Here is a 25,356-nt window from a genome sequence, read left to right as displayed (position 1 = left end):
TGCTCAGGCTGGTTTCGAACTCCTGAGCTCAAACAATCCGCCTGCCTCGGCCTCCCAGAGAGCGAGGATTACAGGCGTGAGCCACCGCGCCCGGCCCTTGATTTTCTTGAAGTACAAATTTCTACCCTTGTTAAGTATCATATTAACAGTGGATGCATTATTTATTAACAACATACTGTGTATTTATATACTAAGCCAAAAATGTACTCAGATTGGTGTGAAAATAACTGTAAACGTAAAATAGGATTAGAAAGATATAATCAATCCGACCCATTTTATTTTAAATTTTAAGGTCAGCTCATCATGTTGGGAGGGGCAGGGCAGGGTTTAACACATTGACTACCACACTAGAAAAAAAATTTTTTCCCTTGGGGCCACAGTGTTTTATTATGAAACTTGAAAAACAGTTATATGCTTCATGAGGCCCCGAGCTCAAAACTAGCTAGCACATATGTAACTCACAAATCTCTTCACCTTGGGAGCCACTTTAACTGTTTTTCAAGTTGCACATAACTCACACATAGAAAACAATAAAAAATAACAAATTTTTCATTACATTAGAAAAGATCCTTTTGTTTTTGAAGTTTTTATTCTATTTTCGTAATAATACACCATGGCCCCAAGTGAAAAAAATTTTTTTCCTAGTGTGGCAGTCAATGTGTTAATGTGTTTAAAGTGTGACTAAGTAGTATTTATTCAAGTGTCCACGTTTGTCAAAATATCAGTACACAACCTAAAACTTATAATTATTCATCATTAAATAAACTTTTTGAAATCAATGACCAATCTAATATCTATCATTAATGCGCTTCTCACAAAAAAAAAGGCATCTTTAACTCTTTTCTTTTTTGGTATTCATTGTATCTTTAAAGTCTGAAGGTAAAAGAATCCAATCCATTCTATATCTTGCTCCAATACAGCATTACCTTAAAGCACCACAAACACTTTTTGAAATTTTGGCATAGTCTTTTCTGAAAGAGCTTCCACAAGGTAACTGAAGACTAAAGGCAAAGAAGTACTTTCATGTGTAGCACAATGTCAGGGATATAGTAAGACAGTTGTTTGTTAAATAAATGCCTGAACTTCAGCTGTCTGTACTGTCTTTCTGGAGGCAAATATGGAAACAGCACAGTTTCCATATTGGACAACATAACAGGCAAATATGAAAACAGCCTAATATCCACATTACTGTAAGGCAGACCTAAATTTAAATTCCTACTCTAACTTTTTTTTATTTTTTTTAAGCAAACATTTACTGAATACTTACACATGCCAGGCATTATTCTTTGTACTACGTGTGTTATCTCACTTAATCCTTACAACCATCCTAGGAGTTTGGCATGATTATCCTAATTTTATAGAAGACAACACTTAGGCACAAAGAAGCTAAGCAACGTGACCAAGATAACATACCTAAGAAGCAACAGAGCAAGGATTTATATCTAAGCACTCTTAATTTCAGAGCCTATCCTTTAAAAAAAATTTGAATAGGTAACACATTTACGTTGTTTTTAAAAAGATACACAGTGGGCCGGGCGCGGTGGCTCACACCTGTAATCCTAGCACTCTGGGAAGCTGAGGCGGGCGGATTCTTTGAGCTCAGGAGTTCGAAACCAGCCTGAGCAAGAGCGAGACCCCGTCTCTACTAAAAATACAAAGAAATTAATCAGACAACTAAAAATATATAGAAAAAATTAGCCGGGCATGGTGGTGCATGCCTGTAGTCCCAGCTACTCGGGAGGCTGAGCCAGAAGGATTGCTTGAGCCCAGGAGTTTGAGGTTGCTGTGAGCCACGGCACTCTAGCCCGGGCAACACAGTGAGACTCTGTCTCAAAAAAAAAAAAAAAAAAAGTTACACAGTGAAAAGTCTACCATTCACGTCCTCCATCAACCTAGTTATCACCATTTCTGTCCCATCTCTGTGCCAAGACTAACCAACTATATTAGTTGTATGTAGTCTTCCAGTGTTTTTTAATGCTGTGGTCCTCAACCCCCAGTCCGCAGACTGGTACCAATCCACAGCCTGTTGGGGACCACTGACTGCACAACTCTGCATTCCTCCAACCCCCATCCGTGGAAAAATTTTCTTCCATAAAACCGGCCCCTGGTGCCAAAAGGCTGGGGACTGCTGTTATGTATTTATAAACAAATGCAAGTGTATATTTTTCCTGTTTTTAAATCAAAATATAGCTCTGTCCAATGTTCTACACTTTACTCTTTTTACTTAATGTATACTACAAATCTTTCCCATCAGGATACAAATAACTGCTTCATTCTTTCCACAACTACATAGTATTACATTACACTGATTCGATGGACCATAATTTATTTTACCAGTTCCCAAAGACAGACATTAAGGTTGTTTCTAATATTTTGCCTCATAAGCAATGTTGCAGTACATGTCATTTGTACATGTACAAATGGCTATTTTCTGAAAATAGGACTTCTTAGATAAAAAGAGTAATGTCCACTTGTAATTCTGACATATGCTGGACAATCCTTTTATAGGGGTTTTTCATAACCTCATCATACAATGTTTTATGAAACTTAAGGATTTTTGTTAACCTGATACGTGAAAAATTATACTTCAGTGTATTGTTTTTCATTTCTCTTAATATGAATGAGGTTGAACATTCAGTATTCATCTGTTTAAAAACCACTTGTGGCCGGGCACGGTGGCTCACGCCTGTAATCCTAGCACTCTGGGAGGCCAAGGTGGGTGGATCGCTCAAGGTCAAGAGTTCGAGACCAGCCTGAGCAAGAGCAAGACCCCGTCTCTACTAAAAATAGAAAGAAATTATCTGGACAGCTAAAAATATATACATAGAAAAAAACAAAAAATTAGCCGGGCATGGTGGTGCATGCCTGTAGTCCCAGCTGCTCGGGAGGCTGAGGCAGGAGGATCCCTTGAGCCCAGGAGTAGAGGTTGCTGTGAGCTAGGCTGACGCCACGGCACTCACTCTAGCCCGGGCAACAGAGTGAGACTCTGTCTCAAAAAAAAAAAAAAAAACCACTTGTACTTCCTTTTCTGTTAACTGCCTGTTTCATATCCTTTGCCCATTTTGCTATTGGGTTATCTTATCAATTTCTGGGAGTGCTTTTTATCTGGGACATTAGTGCTCTGATTGTAATATGAGTCATAAATACTTTTTCTTGTCTTTTTAACTTTGTTTACAGTGATCTCTGCCTACCAAAATTATTTTTACTTTTATGTAGTTTATTTTATCTTTCCTTCTACACCTGTTCGTGTTTTAGTCAAAAAGGCTTTCCTTTGAAAGTCATATACTGTACTTGAGAATAATATTTAAAATATTTTTTAAAAGGCCTTTCTGACTCCAAAATAATAAACAAATTTGTATGTGTTTTCTTTGAATACTTATATCATTAGTCTTTACGTTTAAATATTTGATTCATTTGGAATTTACCCAATATACACACAGAGTAAGGTATGAACCCAACATTTTTATTCTCTAGAATGTAGATGATGTCCCTACTTATTCCAAGACCATTTATTTAGCAGTCTTCACTTGAATCTTTTTCCCCACTGATTTAAGATTATTTGGGTCTACGTCTTTGCTTAATAGTCTGTTTATTGGTTTAATGTCTATTTGTGAGGCAGTTCTAACTGCTAAGACTTTAAGGCCAGGCATGGTGGCTGATGCCTGTAATCCTAGCACTCTGGGAGACCGAGGCAGGAGTATTACTTGAGGTCAGGAGTTCAAGACCAGCCTGAGGAAGGGCGAGACCCTGTCTCTACTAAGAATAGAAAAATTAGGCATGTGCCTATAGTTCCAGCTACTCGGGAGGCTGAGGCAAGAGCTTGGGCCAAGGTGTTTGAGGTTGCAGTGAGCTACAATGACACCACTGCACTCTATCCAGGGTGACAGAGTGAGACTCCGTCTCAAAAAAAAAAAAAAAAAAACTTTAAAATTAAAACATATTAATATTTAATATATTACTGTTCTTATTTTTTAGAGTTTTCCGTTTGTCTTGTAACCCAAAAAACCACTTGGTGTTTTTATTAGAATCACATTAAATTTACAAATTCATTTAGAGAAAACTGGCAGGTTGATGTAGTTAAGTGTACCTAACCACAAATGTGGTTTTCATTTGTTCAAGTTTTTTGTGTCCCGCAGGAGTACTTTCAAGCCTTCTTCATCTAAATCTTGCACATTTCTTACTAGTTTATTCCTGAGTTATTTTATCTTTTTCTTACTATTATAAATGGAGCCTTTTCTTCCATTTTTCTTCTAATTGGCTCTTATTTCAGCTTTGTTTTTTTTTTTTTTTTTTTTTTTGAGACAGAGTCTCACTGTGTTGCCCGGGCTAGAGTGCCGTGGCGTCATCCTAGCTCACAGCAACCTCCTCTTCCTGAATTCCCTATTTCTATTAGTTGATGATCTGCCTAGGATCATACCTGACTCTTCCTTTTACACTTATGATTCACTTCCATCTGGTTACCAAAGGCTGTCCATTCTTTCTGTCTTCCTAAATAAATCTCTCCTTCATCTACCTGCTCCTTTCTTGTTTCTAGGGACTATCATCACAACCTAACTAATATCTTTCTTCCAAATCCTCTCCCCTCCAATCTTCCCTTTATAAACCCATGACAATTCCCATTACAAACTATCAATGGATATTCACCAAATTAAATTCAAGCTGCTTAATTTGATTAATTCTATAATCTGACCTCAATTTTACCTTTCTAACCTTCCTGCTCACTATTCTCAGACATTTCAGTTCAACGGGTTATTATTCCTTTATTAGGCTTCAAACTTGCCTACTGCCATTTGAGCGGCTTTAACTATAAAGGACTCTTCATTCTTTCTTCTTTAAAACAACATATATCCTTCCAGTTCATGTGCTGTCTCTCCTACAGAAATTTACCTATGATTCACTTCATCCTAAATGGCTATACCATCTCTACACAGCACTCCTGTTTATGCATCCTATAACACTTAGCACATTTGATGTGCATTTCTATTATTTGTGTGTTTTCACTTCCCTACTAGGTCTTTAAATGATATTCGTTACATTATACTCAAAAGGAATACATTTTTAAAACTTTCATTTACAAATATTTTCTCATATTAACTTTGTAAAATGAGACACAACTGTGCTTAAATTTTTAAAATAAATTTAGTTATCATGTTTTCTAGATTTGCTAAAAGTAAAGATGTTCCTTTTTCCTAAAGAAATAAACAGAGACGCAAATAGACTAAATTGATATATATATTCATGGCAGTATTACTTGTAACAAAAATCTGGAAATAAATTCCAAAAAATAGAACACAAATAAATTTGGGGACATTTAAATGATGAAATGTTAAATTATCATTAACAATATCCCTAAGCAATATTTTAAAACATGGGAAAACACTTACTAAATTATTATTCAACTATTGAAAAAAAGTTGAGATATGAGAACATACTCCCAGTCTGTAATCAGAAACATGTATGAGTATAGAAAAGGTCCCAAATGACAACAGTATTTTTCTATGCATGACAGCATTATAGTTGATTTTTACTTTCCTATATTTTCCAAGTTCTCTATCAAGAACATGTAATATTTTTATAATTGGAAAAAATTTATGAAAAATTAAAAATGTATTATTTCAGAATAAGATGACACCTAGCAAAAGAATAAAATGAGGCTAAATTTAGATACTAACAAAAAAGTAATTAAGATATTTTCAAATAATTTGTGAAAAACCAATTACTAAAGGATTCCAGAATGTTTTTTATGGCCAAGAAAATCTAAACTAAAATTCTGCCATGCTAGAAATGAAGGCAAGAATAAGTCTAGAAGAATAAAATATTATGGTTTAAACAATGTCACCAAAATTCAAGAAATTTCCCTTTTAACAAAAATAACTCCAAAAAGTTTTTGTATAATTACACACAACACAGGTTTTTCTTACATATAAGGTAACTATCACAATTCATTAAGATTTAAAAATAATTATTGCCTTTTTTTTTAAGAGAGGGTCTTGCTATATTGCCCGGGCGGGAGTGCAGTGGCTATCTACAGGCACAACCAGTGCATACTACAGCCTCGAACTCCTGGCCTTAAATGATCATTCCACCTCAATCTCCTGAGTAGCTGGGACTACAAGCATATGCCACCATGTCCAATAATTATTGCCTTTTTAATTCTATCAGCACGAAAAAAAAAAAAAATGCAAGGAAGCAGATAAACCATGGGCTCATTAATATGGTTTATTTATTAATGCTATCCCTTTTTCTACTCTCTAACACAATCCTAGCCCAAATAAACCCTTATAACAACATTTGAGTATATCTCCTCTCTTTGGTTGTCTTTAATATGTACCCCAAGTACCTGATATATTTTACAGCCTGAGGAAAACAGAAGTGACTTTGATTTGTTTCTCCTGTATTTAAAAAATACATGAGCTTTGTAAGAAACAAGCTTTAATAACAGTGCTACGTTTATATGACATATTGGGGACATGGAACCCTAAGAATCCTTACTAAGGAGATGTTGAAAACTATACCACTTAGACTGCGATCTCCAACAGGAATCCTTGGTAACTGCCCAAACTGAAACTGAAATCTACCATACTCATCTTCTAAGGAAAGTATGTGGCTCACTTCCAATCATGCAAAAACACTAACATACCAACGAGAAAATCATTGGTTCCAAATCCTTTAAAGAAGCCTCCATTTGTTAAACTGTTCAGATTAAGTATCTACTACTATATTATTGTCTTCTGTGTGGGTTAAGAGTTTTATAAAGCATTCACCAAACCAATGCACCCTAGAGAGAGATGCATGTATCTACATGGCAGACTTGATAACAACATAACCATTATAATTAATCCAAGTTCCAAGGTTAGCCACCAAATCCATCCTGCATGGCAGTTATAGTGGACCTTGGATTGTAGTGCAGCATAGCAGTTAGACAAAAAAGGGATATATATGATATTTAACAGAGAAAAGATAAAGGACTGGGTGACCATAGTAACTTTTTTTGTTTGTCTAAATACTCTTCATACCACATAGGGTTACAATGAAGTACCAAAGTGGTATCACAATGCAAGCATCTTGGTAAAATAATGATTTCAATAGGCCATCAAACAGAATGGCAAGGAAATAATCCGTGCAGTAGCATTTGATCTGCCTCAAACAAAAGATATCATTGTAAATAATTCTAAACATAAGCACAATTTAGCAAATAAGGTAGGAGACTGGTAGACTTATACTTTCAGATTCAATTTTTAGCTGTTCACCAGTCACTTGCTATTTTGACAAGTTACTTACCAACTTGTGCTGCCATTTCTCCGAAAATTTATCCCCTAAGATGAGGATAATTCTTGCAAATTGTGTCACAAGGATTTTGAAAGGAACCATGAGTTATTGTGTAATGCTCTTGAAATTCCTCAGATGTGGGGTCCTACACAAAGTAAAGTATTATTATACATCTCTCTAACAGTAGTCATCTGTTTGCATTATGATTTTTCTTCCCTACCTTTGACACTGTGATTTTTGGGCACTAACCTTTCTCAAAGTAAAGTGTCCAAAGCAAGCCTCCACTCCTGACCCAAGTAATTATTTTTTTCAAATCTTCATATCATCCGTATCTTTCTCTTCCTTAGAAGGTATCGTGAAAATTGGAAATTATAAAACATAATGAGCTGCTTTGGTTTTATGTGCTTTGGTTCAGTAAGAAATATGTGGGACAATTGGTTAATTTTAATCCACTCTTAAGTCAATAACTTTATTTCCAATAGTTATATATTTATTTTCCTTTATTACTTTTTAAATTTCCACTATATTTTACGGAGCAGTTCTTTTATAGATTTATATGTTATGAACAGAGAGAACAGGTCAGAAAATGAAGCAGCAAAAAAGACAAGCAAGTAATTATTGTTATGCAACCAAAAAGCTTTTATTGGAGTGACCCAAGAGTAGAAATTACTATTCTGGGATATGAGAAACACAGAACCAATGCTCATCATCTTTATATTTTCTGGTAAAACAGTTGAATATAAACTACAATAAATTTTATCACACTATTAAAATTTTTACCCTCTTACTGGCTTTGCTAATCAAGTTAGTCTTCCATTCAAGAATACACTATACATATTTGAATTTTTTAGTTAGTGTTGGCACTGATATTATGTCTTGAAAACAGAACTCTCAATCTTCTTATACAGTTCTTAAAATGACTTCTTTGAGTTTATGCACAAAGGAGAAGGATAATAAAATGTCGTGTCTTCATTGTATAACCTTAGTTATAAAATAGTAATTTTTTAAAGATTTTTTTAACTCTTAGAATTACATTATAATAAAATACTGACAGAAACTAGATTCCTCCTAGGTGAATATTCCTCTACCTTCTAAATATGGCAAGGGAAATGCTTTGTGGGATAAAGATAAAAATCACAGGATTTAGAGTGGTCTCTTAACATTTGCTAACCAAGTGACCCTGTCAGTCTCTTAAATCTCTTTTAAGTTCAGTTTCTTCATGTGTAAAATAGGAATAGTAACACCTGATCTAGCTACCACACAAGATTGTTATGAGGATTAAATGAGATAACTCCATTTGAAAGAATTTTGTAAACCACAAAAAGCTACTTAACAGTCCTTTTTAACAGAACTCCACATTATTTACAAATTATGGTCATAAAACCATTTAGTACTGTTTCTACCATGAAAGAAATGGAAATAGATGTGGAAACATATATTTAGGACCATGGTCACCAAATTATACCTATGATTAGATATACAGTGAGTAAAGGATATTTTTAAGAAAAGCACACTTCCTATACATTATCTTAAAATCTTTAGAAGTGAATTAGGAAGTATAAAAATAAAACTAACAATTCATTTAAATGGACTGGTCTAGTATACTGAAGATTAAATACATTTACTTGTTAGACATGAATTAAGAAATTGAGACACTAGTTTAAAAATGTATATAGAAAGTTCTTATGAAGAAAAAATACATGTAAGTGAAATTAGCCATTCATTTCTCCACTTCTGGAAATAATTCAGAAAGAGCTAGTAGTGACAGCAAAGAGCATACATATATAAGAGAACAGAGATAAACATGAACGTAATCTGCATTCTTGGTATTAATATAATGATGGAAATCAGTTAAACCTTTGTGGTTTCTAAAATGTCCAGAACAGAAATCCTCTTTGAATAGGCCAAAGGTTTAAATCTATTTACCATACTTTAAGGCCAAGTCCTCCAGTAGGTTATCATGACTCTGAAGAGTAACTTACCCTTAATGAGACCACCTCTTTCTCTTTCATTCTTTATTAGTTATAGAACATTTGTTATGTTTATAAAGCCAATCTATGTAAAGAAACAATTCTTAGATCCTTCCTTTCTGCCTGTTTTCTTTCTGACACATCTTTAAAGCTCTGATGAAGTAAAAACTGTTTATTACACTGTCCTAGAAATACAACCAACTCACTCAATTACCAGAAGACTTTAAAACCAATTAAGTAAGATCCAACAACTCCTTACCTTCTAATCCAATCCTCGAACTCACAAATTTAAAAAAGGGTTGGGGAAGGGGCACATTTAAACCATTAAGGAATTATTCCAAATAGAAATAATTTTAGTTAAAAATATGATTAAAATTTATCACTCAAGCATCTTAAGACTGAGGTTAAAAGATGAAGTCCCTATCTGAGCAACTATCTCTCTTCAGACTTCTACTTTCTCCTACCTCTGAAACCTAGGTTCACTTCAATATAGCATTGAACCAGGACTTCTGATAATAAAAAGCTTTTCTCAGGATCAGGAACCCCTTCTATAAAACTAAGAAATTCTAGCACCAGACTTATTTTCTGGCTATTTATGTGATAACCGATGGAATTAAACTTAATTCAGCCTTCATTTTCTCCCAGAAATCTTATTTTAATTCTATCCCGAAATGACATTTCCCATCATTTGAATTTCCTAGGCTCAATGGTACACCATGTCAAATTTCAATTCTCTGCAGTTGTTTCACTTATGTACACCTTAACTCCCAACCCACGCTCTAAATTTGTCAAAGACAAAATTCATGCCTTTCATTTTTCTCTTCCACAAACTGTGGTGTACCCTGGACAACAATGAGGCAATCCTAAAGAGGTATCATAAGTTAGGGAAACCCACCCTTCTCAACTTTGTATTACCAAATAATACTTCCAGGATGAATCAATAGGATGATACAGATGTCACAATGCAATCATCACAATGTCAACATGACCGCGAAGAAACCTATCCTGTCTAGTTAAGTTTCTTAGACTCTCACCTGTAGAATTGGAAGCTGTTCCAGGCACTATAATCATTACACTATTACACAGTGTCTACTTTTGTCCTGGACACTGAACAGGTATTTAATAACATTTAAAAATTTTAAACCTTAGTAAACTTCAGCAACTATATTGACAATTTCTATGTGGTGGCTTTTTACTTTCTCCTTGCCCCACAGTCTTTCAAAAATTACTAAAGCAATACAGAGAGATGTTCAGTTATTTCTATGGGGCATGTTAAGTACAACAATCAGCAGTGGCCCTACCACCATGATAATCTCAACCTGAGGCAGTACTCTAAGCTAAGCAAAAATATTAAAGGGTCCGTCTGCCTCTAAAACAGAAGTAACAATGATTATCAGTAAGTTATCATTCATTTCTACCAATATGACCACCTCAATGCCTGAGATTATGAAAATCTGGTAAAAATCTATAAAATATTTTCAGTGAGGTAGAGTACAAGAAACCTGCCATTTACCTTGAGTTCTGCAGTAATTAAACCTGTCAATTAAGGCAAAAGAAAGGAGATTAAGACCCTAACCACAAAGAAAGAATGAAAACTACATAGCATTCACAAGTTAGAAAAGTGAGGTTTGGGCATGGTGGCGAAATGGTATGAAAGATGAAGCGTGTCTTAATGCCTGAATATTTTATATCTATATTAATCTCTCGAAAGTAGACTAACAATAGAAACCACTTAAATAATAAACTGATAAAGAAAAATAACTGCCACAGAAAATACTTAAGTGCCATTATTGTTAAAATTAAAAGAAACCATAAGTCAGTATAGTTGAACTCTCATCTGAATTTGCCACCTTAAATTATTAACTTTGAGTTACCATAATTGAATACAAAACTCATGTAATAATGATATTCCTAAGTGTGGTAATGTCTGATTTTAAAATACCATATCCAGGAAAACAGAACATGAAATGTGATTAAATTCCTCAAAATTCTCATTACTCTACAAAAATTATTTTAAATTTTGCTTGTATGGCTACCACAAAATCAGAATACCTCATATTCACAAAATCTGAATTTAATTGCTAGTGCTACCAGTTGAAAGTAGGAGATTAGGGGAATAAAAGATATTTCCAACTAAATCAAATTATATATTTAAAATACTATGATAGAGGGATAAATAAAAGAATTAAGATATAGTTTAGGCAAGTAAGTCAAAGTAAAAAGACATATGGAAAACACAGAGTAAATGATGCATTTAAAATCTGTCCAGGGTGACTGAACAGAATTTATTAAAGGGAACCTGCAAACTATATACTCTATATCTTTATACTGTACACCAAAGAAGATCTATACACTGCAGGCTTTTTCCTATTGTTTTACATCGCCATGAAATACGAGTTTATAATAGTAGAACAAACAAAAAAACACAAAATAAATTTCTTAGAAGCATGCAAATGTAAAGGATATATTTAACTCCTACTTTGCTTTTAATGTTTGATAAAGAATATACACTTAGGACTAGAGAAATTATATGATACTTCAAACTTAAAATGATATAATTATTAGAAATAGCAAATAAAACATTTTCAACTTACCCGGTTTCTTTCTGGATTTTTCATGACCTAGCTGTCCTAGATCATTACATCCACATGTGTACACTGTTCCATCATCCAGAACAAATACAGTATGTCTGAGTCCACATCCTACATCTCGGACCTTTTTATGTATAAAAAAGTCACTTTTTCTGGGCTCTAGTACAATTTCTTCATCAATTCCACCCAAACCTAGCTGTCCAAAGGATGCATTTCCCCAGCACAACATGCTTATTATTTTGGTCTTCCAGTTTCAATAAAAAATTTTCTTCTGAAACACTGGAAAGTTGGAGGTACCCAAGTCTGAGGAAACAGAAAAAAGTTAGTATGACTTCAAAGGAAAAAGGATGTATAATTGCTCTTCCAAGTGCTAGGATACAATAACTGCTATATAGTAAATATTAAATATATTTTGTAATATGCTACATAAGTATCATTCTGTTTCAAAATCCAATCAGTTGTATTTTTTTAATGCATCACATAGAAATGTTTGGAAAAACACATCACTATGATTCTCTGCAAAATTTAAAACATTAATCATCTTTGACTTTTTGTTATCTTGTGGTAAACTAAGCTAATGGAAATACTAAGTATCTTGATGCAATTATAATCAGATTTTTTTTTTTTTACTTTTTGCTCTAAATAATTTCAATGGGAATAAGAAATAAGACACCTTTCCACTGCCAAAAAAATCAAGTATACACAGTGAAAAATCTAGCTAACTGCAGAAATATAACCTTGCAATCTCCCTCAAATCCTAGTATAATTAAACCTTCTAATACCTACCTCCACATCAACAGAAAACTGAAGTTCTTATCTGTAACAGAAATAAAACCAATAATGGAAATTTTTAGAAATATCCTACAATTTAAATTACTCTTCCAATATTCACAGTAATAGGCCAGAGAGAAAATTGGGATTCTCTTATCAAGCCATAATCTCAAAACATCACCTCCACTATATCCTCTGTAATATCCTTTGTATTATAATAAACCAGTAAACATTTAAAAAAAGAAAAACAGAAAAACAATTACCTCCAAAGATCCTATTTTACAAATCAAAACACTAATATTACAACCTCACTACTAATTTAATTTTTAAAGTTAAATCAATGTGCGTAATTATGATACAGAAAAAATATGCAGTTTAAATAGCAAGTCTCCCCCAAATTCAATATTTTCTATTACTAGTGGTAACTGTGACTAAAAAAAATCTCCCCTGGGCAATCTATATCTATCCATACCTCTGAGACAATCATTTGAAGATGAAAACAAAAATTTGCGAATAATCCCAGCACTGCTGATTTTTCAAGAATAGGAATGGGGGCTGGGACACCAGTAGTTCGATGGCGAAATCTGTAGAACTTTCCAGTACACTGACTGACTATTTCTTCGCTTGTTAAAAAAGACACAAATAACAATCAGAGTCCACCTCATCTAAACCGACATAGATTTTTAAACACATCGCGTTACTAAATAACTATTACAGGAAGTCAGCCGTATTCTTGTAGTAGTCACACTCCTTACATAGAACCTGCGAAGTTTCAAAACCCAATTTTCCTACGTTCCGGCTAGTAAGTGTCCAAAGTGTCCGATTCCAAAACCCATCCATTAACAGATTTCATTTCATTCTTTTGGGGCATCAGAACTCGATAGCTCCCGAGAGTTCTGCATTGTCTCCCACATACATACATACACACACACACACACACACACACATACGCACGCACATACATATATATTTTTTTAATCAGAGGAGGATAGGAAAACACCCAATATTTCCACGCTCGAGGTTTAACCATCCTTTTCTTTAAAAAGTCAGAAAGCGTCCTCTCGCCAGCAACAGGTAGGGGAATGAGAAGCAGCTTAGTCCCGTCTTTCCCTGAACATGCACCCAGATCAGCTCACTGGGACCGGGGAAGAGAAATCATCTGCACACACCCAACCTCGCGGCCAAGCAGACAACTACGGCAGCCGCCCGCTGGCAGCAGCCGCAGAGGCCGGCGGACGAGGCTTGGCACCCCACGGCCTCAACCCGAGGGAGGCTCTTCCCCAGGGAGGTGCGACATTCCAGCCCCCAGACCAGTGAGCCCGGACCCTAGCCTCGCACCCCGCCCTTCACCCCCAGGAAGCGCTGAGAAAGCGCCCTGCGCCAGGCTGGCCTGTATCCGCCCAACCAAGCCTGCCCCGCTCCCTAACGCCATCGCACGCCCCCGAACGCACCGGGGGCAACGACTCACCCGGCCCCTCAGGGCAGGGGAAGCCCAAGGCGACAGGGGGCGGCCCCTCCCCAGAGAGCGAGGCAGCTGGCTGCTGAGGCAGGTCTTCGACTCCTGGGACCCTCCTCCTTCAGCTAGTGGCGGCGATCACCAGGGCTTCTCCGGCTTCTGTGCGGCTGCTCCGCTGCTCCCCTCCCGGCCCCTGTGAAACTTTACCGGGTTCCTCAAGGGAAAGCAGCCGCCACTGCTGTCCAGTGCAGAGACAGCCGTCAGCGACCCGCATGAAGCGGGAGAAGGGCAGGAGGCGAGCGGGGCGGAGAACGCGAGGGGTGGGAAGAGTTGGGGAAGAGACTGGGGAGAAGGGAGAGGGGGAGGTGGCTACGTGAGGGAGGGGGAGGGGGTAGCCGGAAATGAACCGCAGAGCACGCGCGCGAGCCCGCCCACTTCCCGGCCCGCGCGCCTGCGCCAGAATGCTCCCTGGGCGCATTGACCCTGGCGCTTGCGCAGTGTGCTGTTTTGCGTTGCTTTAAGAGGGAAACGCCAACTACAGAAGTTGGAGTTTGCGAAGACAAACGAAGATGGTGTTAACGTGCTTTTAACAACGCCTTGGCGTGCACAAGGCCCTTTAATGAAGAAAAAAATTTTTTTATTGGTTGTCTTTCTGTTCATGGGTTTAGTCTTTTTAATATTTTACTCTCGGGCCAGGCGCGGTGGCTCACACCAGTAATCCTAGCACTCTGGGAGGCCGAGGCGGGCAGATTGTTTGAGCTCAGGAGTTCGAGACCAGCCTGAGCAAGAGCGAGACCCGTCTCTACTAAAAATAGAAAGAAATCAATCAGACAGCTAAAAATATATAGAAAAAAATTAGCCGGGCATGGTGGCGCATGCCTGTAGTCCCAGCTACTTGGGAGGCTGAGGCAGAAGGATTGCTTGAGCTCAGGAGTTTGAGGTTGCTGTGAGCTAGGCTGACGCCACGGCACTCACTCTAGCTCAGGAAAAAGAGTGAGACTCTGTCTCAAAAAAAAAAAATCTTCTCCTAAGATTTCGAAGTAGCAGGTGAAATTCACAAATGTGGATATAAAAGCAGGTGAATACTTTTATTTTACCGCTTAGCTTCAACTGGAGCTAATCTGAGGGTGTGAGATATATTGATTGCAATGGCTGAAGCTACTTGCATTAAATGTCAAACCCATTTCAGGTTCCTGATAAAGTATTGGCTCTCATCACTTTCTGCACTCCCCTGGAAGATAAGCTTAAATTGCAGCACCTCATTCGATCAGAGAAAATTAAGTAATGCATATGGCTGCAGTCTCTGCTTCGTAAAAACAAAGTCTATTTCCTAGGCCAGTGTTAACATAATCTCTTACTATGCAGGAGAACGTGAAATAACGCATTTTGGAAATTTTAGACAGTGCTAGAACCTGTGACTTTGGGGTGAATGTTGAGAACCTAGAAGGAATTTCACAATAGGCCACGTTTCATTATCTCCAACTGAAAAATATATTTCAGATTAAGAAGTATCTGTGCTAGAATATGTTTAAGTGTGTGTATTACAACTATAAGAAATTATGACAAATTGGGTGGCTTAAAACAACAGAAATTTATTGTCTTACAGTTCTGAAGGCCAAAATTCCGAAATTGAGGTGGCAGCAGACTCGATTCCCTCTTGGGGGTCTCGGAGAGAGAATCTTTTCCAAACCTCTCCTAGGTTCTAGAGGTTGCCAGCAATGGTTGGCACTCCTTGTAGGAGCATCACTCCAATTTCCGCCTCCACCTTCACCTGGTGTTTTCCCTGTGTGGCTGTCTCCAAATTTTCCTGTTATAAGGACACCAATTATTAGATTAAGACCCACCCTAATCCATTATGACCCTATCTTAACATGATTACATCCGCAAAGAATTTATTTCCAGATAAGGTCACAGTCAGGGGTACTGGGGGTTAGGACTTTAACATACCTTTTTGGGAGACCAAATTCAACCTGCAATAGTATGTTACAGAAATAAGTGTAAAAATGACAAGATGTTTAAGCAAAGAAAGCATAATTTCAACATTATAAGTGGTAGAATGCCTACAAACATACTTCATTCTTATTTTGACAGCTTCATTGCTCTGGTAGGGCTTTTGCTTGTTGTCTTTTAACCTTAAAGACTTGTTGCCTCAGAATATATCATTAAAAGGGAAGTTATGAAATACAGGATCTTTAAGATATGCACATGCTGCTACAACAAATAAACATTAAAATTTGAGTGGCTTAAAATAATAAAAGTATATTTTTTACCTTTTTAACAGACTAAGTGATTATTCCTAATGAGTGGAAACTGAGTTCTAGGGCCTTGAGGATAAGGGAGGCAAGGGGAGTTTCTTAAAACCCTTATCTGTGAACTGCCATGTGTCACTACATTAACAAGGTAACATTAGCAAGAACCACACACCTAGAAACAAGGATGCTGGAAACATAGTCTCTGAGTTCCCAAGTACTATTAATACTTTCTACTATGGAAGGGTGAGCATGAATTGGTGGACAGCCGTCTCTGCCACATGTATACATCTCTATCTGGAATGTTTTTAAAGATAGGTCTTGTTTATAGAAAGTGGAATGGACATTTCTGGATGTTCCTTTTAACTTCCTAAGTTTGTGAAACTTTGGTGTAAGATCTTAGAAAATAGGCTGTGGTTATCTCTAAGGTGAAACAAGTATAGGATCACAAGGTTATTAGCATAATATAAATGTGCTATATAAAAGCAGCATGAGATTGCTGAGAATGGCCTCTGGTGCTGGTTTATCTGGGTTCAGAGTCTAAGCCTACAGCTCACCTCAGACTTCTGTCCTTCTATCCCCCGGAACACACAGACATTTACTAATGGTCTGTTTTGCAGAATATTATATCTCAGCCATAATATTTATAATTATGCTAATCATCCATATATCACTGGATTGTTGCAAGGACTTAGTAAAGTAAAAAAAAAAAATGCAGTACCTTGTTCATGGCAAGAGTTTTTTAAGTGTTAACTTTTACTATTATTAGTATTATTTCTCCTGAACTACTAGTAAGAGAACATTTGGAAAAGCAGTCCTTATCACCAGAAATAAAATAGTTTTAATTTAGAACAAAAGTAAAGTATTTTTTACCTGTTTTTATTTAAGAAAATAATGCTCAGACTGTTGAGAGACAACTAAAAGAAGTATTCATTTTTGTCCCACTCTTCTCCTTGCTCCCTTCCATCCAGCTATACTGCTCCTGCTGGATCTCACCTCATTTCCGCCATTTGGGTCTCTACTCATGTCACTTCTCCAGTCTTCCCTGACCACCCTATCCAAAAAGCCATCCCCTAACTCCGTATCAACTTATCCTGCTTTATTTTTCTTCATATCTATTATTACAACCTGACATTTTATTATATAATATATAAATATATAATGTTTATTATATAATATATAAAAATAAGAAAATCGATATGCAATTAAATACAATCTATTTATACGTTACATAAATAGATACATAACTTTGTCTCCTCCATTAGAACGAAAATTCCATAAAGGAAGGGATTTTGCCTTTTTTGTTCTGCGTTCTCTCCCCCAGTATCTTCAACAGTTCCCAACCCATAGCTTGTGCTCAGAACATACTTATTGAATTAATTAATTAATGGTGCTGACAGGATTGTAAATTATCTTAACTTTTTTTTTTTTTTTTGAGACAGAGTCTCGCTTTGTTGCCCGGGCTAGAGTGAGTGCCGTGGCGTCAGCCTAGCTCGCAGCAACCTCAAACTCCTGGGTTCAAACGATCCTTCTGCCTCAGCCTCTCAAGTAGCTGGGACTACAAGCATGTGCCACCATGCCCGTCTAATTTTTTCTGTATATATATTTTTAGTTGTCCAGATCATTTCTTTCTATTTTTTAGTAGAGACGGGTTCTCGCTCTTGCTCAGGCTGATCTCGAACTCCTGACCTTGAGTGATCCACCCGCCTCAGCCTCCCAGAGTGCTTATCTTAACTTTTTTTTTTGCCACTCTGTCTCCTGGACTAGAGTGCTATGGCATGATCATAGCTCACTGCCGCCTCAAACTGTTGGACTCAAGCAATCCTCCTGCCTCAGCCTCCCGAGTTGCTGGGGCTACAGGCATGCGCCACCACATCTGGCTAATTTTTCTATTTTTTGTAGAGATGAGGTCTTGCTCTTGCTCAGGCTGGTCTCAAACAACTGACTTCAAGCAATCCTCCTACCTCAACCTCCCAAAGTGCCAGGATTACAGCTGTGAGCCACTATGCCCAGCCTATCATGACATTTTGATAAATTTGTTGATGTATTTTGAGCCAGTAAATTTTACTTAATAATAGTTCATAATAATAGCAATATTTATTGTGAGACATTGCACTAAACTATTTATACGTATTATATTACTTCTGGATTCTGTCCTAAGGAAATATAAGATACATTCAGCAAATCTTTATTGGGCACCTACTATGTGACACCCTCCCAATTCTAGGATATACAAAAACAAGAAGGCAGGCAAATAAAAGTATGAACAAGATTTTTATTGTAGTGTTATTTCCAAAGCAAAAATTAAAAGCAACCTAAGTTCCAACAATGAGGAAATGGGTATTGATATGTGGCTGGTAAAATTATGAATTGGAAGACTGTAAAATGTCCATGACACAATAGTAAAGTTTTTTTTTTTTAAAGCAGGATACAAAATTGTATGTGTCCTACTTGTAGCCATGTTAAAAAAGGATGGAAAAGAAATATACCAAAATACTAGAAATTGTTGTGTTAGAGTATTAGAATTTGAAGCAATTTTTTTCCCTTCTCTATTTTCCAAATTTCTATAAATAGTATTAATCTTATGGTTTTAAAAGTTGCAGATAAGAAAAATCTTAATTGCTTCCAAAACAGAAAACATTGAAAGTATAGAGGTGCATAATTACAACCTTAATCTAAAATTAAATACAGAACTCTAATCAAGTCTTCCTTTTTTTTCCAAGCTATGTATGTTTATATATTGTTTAAGTCAAGGTAGTAATTCTTCTACGAAATTTTTAAAATATTGAGTGCCAGGAGGATCTCATTTTATGAGTTATATACTGAATTATTTGGCTCTTTTAAGTGAATTAGAAGTTTCTATTTTGGTAAACATTGTTTTTGGAGATGGCAAACATTTTAGGGCTATGTATCTTGGAATGCCAATTTGAGTTCATTTGTGTCACTGAAAAGATTATCCCCCAATTTTCTTCTGATGTTTGTATTTAATTTTCTGGGGCCGTTGTAACAAATGACCACAAATTGGGTGGCTTAAAACAGTAGAAATTTATTTTCTCACAGTTCTGGAGGCCAGAAGTTCAAAATCAAGGTATCAGTAGTGCCACACTCCCTCCAAAGACTTTAGGAAGAATTCTTCCTTGCTTCCTGTAGCTTTTGGTGGCTCCTGGTGTTCTTTGGCTTGAGGCAGCATAACTCCAACTTCAACCGCTATCTTGGAGTGGCCTCCTTCCCTTTGTCTATGTGATCTCCCTCTCCTTTCTTTTTTGACAACACCAGCCATTAGATTTAGGGCCCATCTAATCTAGATCCACACTTAATTACGTCTCTAGAGCCGTAATTTGATTATATTTGCAAAGACATTACAGTCATGCATTGCTTAACAATGGAAATACATACCAAGAAATGCAGTTAGGTGGTTTCATCATTGTGCAAACATCATGGAGTGTATTTACACAAACTTGGATGTTATGGCCTATTACACACCTAGGCTATGTGGCATAACATATTCCTCCTAGGCTACAAATCTGTGCAGTGTGCTACTGTACTGACTACTGTAGGCAGTTGTAACACAATGGTAAGTATTCATGTATCTAAACATATCTAAACATAGAAAAGGTACAGTAAAAATACTGTATTATCTTATGGGACCACCAACAAACATGCAGTCCATTCTTGAATGGAATGACTGTATTTAGAAATAAGGTAAGATGCTGAAGTTCCAGATAGACATGAATTTTCGGGAGACTCTATTCAATCCACTACAATCCTTTACCAAGAAATCATAACTGTTCTTTCTTTATCCTAATTTTCTGTAACCTTCATGTGACTTGCTCCTACTTTGTGGATTACTCCTGGTAAGCTATGCGATAGCATGTATTTTAAAACTTTTTCAGAGGAGCAAAAGACCAACATTATCTATGTACCTACCAGCTGCCTGTGGATAATCCTATTAGCCTAGAATTCTGGATAATTGTTAAGTGCATGTTGTTCTACCATGTTTCTTCTCCTCTCGTTGACATCACAGTTCTTCATACCATAAAGTGTATTTTCTCATTCACCTTTTCACTGTCCTTTCACATCTTATACTTCTTTCTTGCTTTCTTCTAATTGAATAGAGACTGTGGACATAGTCCAAATAAACCTCTGGCTTCAAGGATATTAAGCAGCACCATGTGAATCAGCAAACATTTGTGGAACACTTACGTGGAAGGAACTCTGTTAGGTTCTGGGCAATACAAAGGTAAATAAAATAATGTCTTGACTTCAAGGAACTCTAGTCAATGAGACACAAAAACCAGTAATTACAGTATAGTGAAGAAAGTTCTATTAATCTAATAATAAAGATGTATGGCAAATGTAATCCTTTTTTTTAACTTTTGAAAGGACAGAATGGTACTATCCAAAAGAATTTGTCAACAATTGTAACTAAATAATAGACTCTACCTTGAGTGGGCAACTGCTTTCCAAGTGAGAGCCTTCGTTCAATCAAGCAGTTGTACAGCCATGCTTTGTTTGCTTCCTCAATGAGTCCCTGCATCTGAAGAGTTCCCCTCTTTTTATTCCGTCTTAAAAGGTTTCGTCTCTTCTCCTTGGTCTTTGGCCTAGCATTATGGCTTCAGCCTGAAACATACACAAGCAGTCAAATCTTTTGCAAGATTCATTCAATAAGTCTTTACTGAGCACTCACTCTGTGCTGCCCACCCAATTCTAGCAGAGAGATAGACAGAAACAAGTAGGGAGGCAGAATAAAGTATTTCAAGTTGTAATAAATACAAACAAGGGGTACAGATGGAGAAGAGTGAATCCTTGAAATAGGATGGTTAGTGAAGGCCTCAATGGAAAAGTTGCAATTAAAACTGAGAACACCCTTTCAGCCGGAGCCGCCATCTTCCAGTAATTCGCCAAAATGACGAACACAAAGGGAAAGAGGAGAGGCACGCGATACATGTTCTCTAGGCCTTTTAGAAAACATGGAGTTGTTCCTTTGGCCACATACATGCGAATCTACAAGAAAGGTGATATTGTGGACATCAAGGGAATGGGTACTGTTCAAAAAGGCATGCCCCACAAATGTTACCATGGCAAAACTGGAAGAGTCTATAATGTTACCCAGCATGCTGTTGGAATTGTTGTAAACAAACAAGTTAAGGGCAAGATTCTCGCCAAGAGGATTAATGTGCGTATTGAACACATTAAGCACTCTAAGAGCCGAGATAGCTTCCTGAAACGTGTGAAGGAAAATGATCAGAAAAAGAAGGAAGCCAAAGAGAAAGGTACCTGGGTTCAACTGAAGCGCCAGCCTGCTCCACCCAGAGAAGCACACTTTGTGAGAACAAATGGAAAGGAGCCCGAGCTGCTGGAACCTATTCCCTATGAATTCATGGCGTAATAGGTGTCTCACACTTCGTGAGAAGCAGTGAGAAGGAGCACACTTTGTGAGAAGCAAAGGACAGGACCTTGAGCTGCTGGAACCTATTCCCTGTGAATTCATGGCATAGGAGACAAAACTAATAAAAGCCACTGGACTCTAAAAATGTTTCTCGTCATTGTGTAGAAGTGTAGTGGCCCCTTCCCCAAAGAAATACTTAAAGCAAATTTTAATTGTGTCCTAATTCAAAAAAAAAACAAAACTGAGAACGAAGGAGGAGAAGGATCAAGCCCTGAAACATTCTAGGTGGAAGGAGCAAAATAAAGCCCTTGAGGCAGGAAAGAACTTGACATTTTCCAGGAACTGAAGGAAAATTAGTGTAGATGAAGCACAGGGATACCAGATATATTTAGAGACAGGCAGAGGCTAGATCAAGTAGGACACGTTAAGCAGTTTAGTTTTATTCCAAGTACTGCTGAGACATTTAAGCCAGGAGAGAGGGGTAGTGATCATATGTGTTAAGAAAAAGACTGCTTTTGCTACTGAACTGGACAGGATTGCTGGGTTAGGAGAGAAAATGGAGGAAAATAGATTACTTAGGAAGCTTTTGTAATAATCCAAATGAGAGATGATAAAGGTAGGGACTAAGGTAGTGGTAGTGGAGATGAAGTGAAGCAGTAGATTTAAAACATACTTTGGGAATAGGATTAACAAGATTGTGATAGGTGGTTTGTAGGGGACTAGAAAACATGAGGAATGCTGAGCCACTGGTAGTTTTCTGACTTGAGCAACAGGGTAGACAGTAATGACATTTACAAAGATGAGAATGGCTGTCGAAGGAAGTGGAAAGAGGACAGATTTTGACTAGGAAAAAATCAAATGTTCTGTTTTGACCTTAAATTTGAAAAATTGAGAATGTGTTTGTATATTAGTTTACTAGGGCTGCCATAACAAAATACCACAGAGTGGGTGGCTTGAATAACAACAACTTACTTTCTTATGGTTCTGGAAGCCACAGGTCTTAACATCAAGGTGCCAGTGGGTTTGGTTTGTTCTAGACCCCTCTCCTTGGCTTGTAGATGGCCCCTCCTTACTGTGTGTTCACATGGTCTTCCCTTGGTCTATATGTTCTCTGTGTCCTACACTCCTCTTCTTATAAAGTTGTATTGGATTAGTGCCCACCCATATGACTTCATTTCACTTTATCTCTTTAAAGGACCTATCTCCAAATATAGTCACATTCTGAGGTACTGGGGGTCAGAACTTTAGCATATGAATCCTGAGGGTAGTGGGGGACAAAATTCAGCCCGTAGCAGTTTCTTTCTTTATTCTGAATTGCATTATAAAAAGTCCTTTTTCAAACCTGGGTGTGGTGGTGCACACCTGTAGTGCCAGCACTTTGGGAGGCTGAGGCAGGAGGATGGCTTGAGCCCAGAAGTTCGAGGTTATAGTGAGCTGTGATTGTACCACTGCACTCCAGCCTGGGTGATACAGCAAGACCCTGTCATAAATAAATAAATTAAATTAATTAAATAAATAAAGTCCTTTTTCTGTTATCCTAAGTGGGTATGGGCCTGTCCCGGAAAAGACTGAGATGGGAGAAATAACTCTACTACTATGTAAATGAAACAGCAGAGAGGAAAATGTGCCCATTCTTTCTAATAGATGCAAACAAAACAATTTTATTGATAATATTGTATGTTATAGACTATGCCATGTAATTTACACATAAAGAATAATAATTCTAGGTATTTATTATAGGAGTCCTTCTCAACTTTCACCCTCACAATTATCCCAACCTCCTTTCCAGCTCCATATTTACATTCTGGCTTCAGTTTCCTTCTCAGTATGTTTACATCATCAATGCCAGAAACATTTTTTAAATGCTCTCTTTTTATAACTATACGATTTCTTTGTGTTTGTTTTCCATCTTCTAATTACGGGAATTCCAATGACATGCAAACAGGCATAAATGTGAAAAATCACATGTAATGTGGCCCTTGACCAGTATGTGGGGATGTGTTCATGCATTTGAAATTCTAGTGTGTTAACTTCAGTTACTACTGTTTCTTAACAAAGTTTTTAAACTGCCCTGCTGTTTGTAGCAGTAAAGAACAAAATTGTGTTTAGAAACAAAGACTTAACTGCATGATAAACTATGCTTTAAAATAAACCTTAAACCACAGCAATCATAAGGTGAAGATTCTGTGATTTCTAATTAATAGTGAGAATCACCAAAGTATAATAATACAGTATGAAATATGATATCCATATCTACACGAAGCTTTTAAATCCATGTGCTTTTCTTTTAAAGAAAATGGAGTTAAAATAGCAATAAGAAGTAATGTCAACTATTATAGCTTATCAGTCATACTTTTGGGTAGCAAATTGAACTATTTTGTTGCTACTAATTTTGAAGGATCTTACAAAGATATTTGAGGTTGGAAAATTCTAATTTAGCTGTCAGAAATATAAAATCTGGGAAGAATATTTACGTATATTTTTAAATTGAGTGCCTCACTGCCCTCAAATAGGACTAAAACTAATTGTTACTGTAGATCTTTATCAAATTAACAGTACTGCTTCTTTTAATAGTAATTAGCCAGAGCATGAATATCTTCATCTATTGAGTAACACTGCTTTGAAAGCAATGTTATGGCCGGGCGCAGTGGCTCATGCCTGTAATCCTAACACCCTGGGAGGCCAAGGCAGGAAGATTGCTTAAGCTCAGAAGTTTGAGACCAGCCAGAGCAAGAGTGAGACTATGTCCCTACTAAAAGTAGAAAAATTTGCTGGGCATGGTGGTGCATGCCTGTAGTCCCAGCTACTCGGGAGGCTGAGGCAGGAGGATCGCTTGAGCCCAGGAGTTTGAGGTTGCTGTGAGCTATGCTGATGCCACGGCACTCCAGTCTGGGCAACAGAGTGAGACTCTGTCTCAAAAAAAAAGAAAGTAATGTTATAAAGGAGACAGCCTTGCTAAGCATCTTATTTTAGTATCATTTTTTATAATGGGAACTGACAAACACATTTCAGATTCTTAATTTGGCATTAAAATTTTTATGAAAGTAACACAGAGCACCACAAAAGTAAGGAGATAGAAAAGCTTTTTGACCCTCCTCCCTCAAATTCCTTGTGTTTATTGTACTCCTTATATTTATAGAACCAATTGTTGGTCGCCTTTAGCATACAGATAACTTTTATGCACATTGATTGCAAATTTTTAAAAAATGTCTACTGCTACTCGTGCTTCTTTTGGAAAAATGAAAAAGATTATCGTAATAGTTGGTATCCAGAAGTAAATATAAACCACTGACATTTTTATGGACATATTTTCATTAGAGTTTGATAAATGTGTTCTTATAATCTCAATGTAAAATCTGATAGCCTAAAAGAACAGTTGAGCAGTAGTGACTAGGAAGGACAGAGTGTTCCTAGAAGACAAATTATAGTTGCCACCTCCACATTGCCTAAATACAGTTTAACCATATTAAAATGACAGAAATGTTTGTCCAAGAAAAATATCATGCAGTTCCAGATGCTGTTTTACCTATTTAAAAAAAAAAAGGCAAACAATAATAATTACTCTTTGTAAACATGGGATCTTAAGAAGTGAATTGAAATGTGTGCTGTTCACTTACCACAAACAACAACTTCATCTGTTCAGTGTTTAAAAAGAAGCGTT

The 25,356-nt window shown here is 36.8% G+C and overlaps 2 protein-coding genes across 2 annotated transcripts in view; one reads left to right on the top strand and one right to left on the bottom strand.

The window, feature by feature from the left end:
• Positions 1-14,283, bottom strand: part of HERC4 (HECT and RLD domain containing E3 ubiquitin protein ligase 4) — a 118,316-nt gene extending 104,033 nt beyond the window's left edge. The window contains exons 1-3 of the mRNA XM_012658566.1: positions 14,070-14,283; positions 12,617-12,647; positions 11,834-12,133 (exon numbers count right to left, since the gene is read on the bottom strand). Coding sequence (XP_012514020.1) covers positions 11,834-12,059 — 226 coding nt within the window. The 5' untranslated portion in view covers positions 12,060-12,133; positions 12,617-12,647; positions 14,070-14,283. The remainder of the gene's footprint in view (positions 1-11,833; positions 12,134-12,616; positions 12,648-14,069) is intronic.
• Positions 14,284-21,170: 6,887 nt separating this feature from the next.
• LOC105821938 (60S ribosomal protein L21) lies at positions 21,171-21,702 on the top strand. Its single transcript, XM_012658806.1, has one exon. It carries the CDS (start codon positions 21,213-21,215, stop codon positions 21,693-21,695), a length of 483 nt encoding a protein of 160 aa, XP_012514260.1. The 5' UTR covers positions 21,171-21,212; the 3' UTR covers positions 21,696-21,702.
• The last annotated feature ends 3,654 nt before the right edge of the window (positions 21,703-25,356 follow it).

Source organism: Propithecus coquereli, unplaced genomic scaffold (assembly GCF_000956105.1).
Source record: "Propithecus coquereli isolate 6110/MARCELLA unplaced genomic scaffold, Pcoq_1.0 Scaffold117, whole genome shotgun sequence".
NCBI lineage: Eukaryota > Metazoa > Chordata > Mammalia > Primates > Indriidae > Propithecus > Propithecus coquereli.
The sequence above is the reverse complement of the archived record's forward strand: the minus strand, read 5'-3'. Positions and strand labels throughout refer to the sequence as shown.

Bases quoted from the DNA above. Each gene is read 5' to 3' on its own strand.
- LOC105821938 (XM_012658806.1), top strand. From the start codon at position 21,213: ATGACGAACACAAAGGGAAAGAGGAGAGGCACGCGATACATGTTCTCT.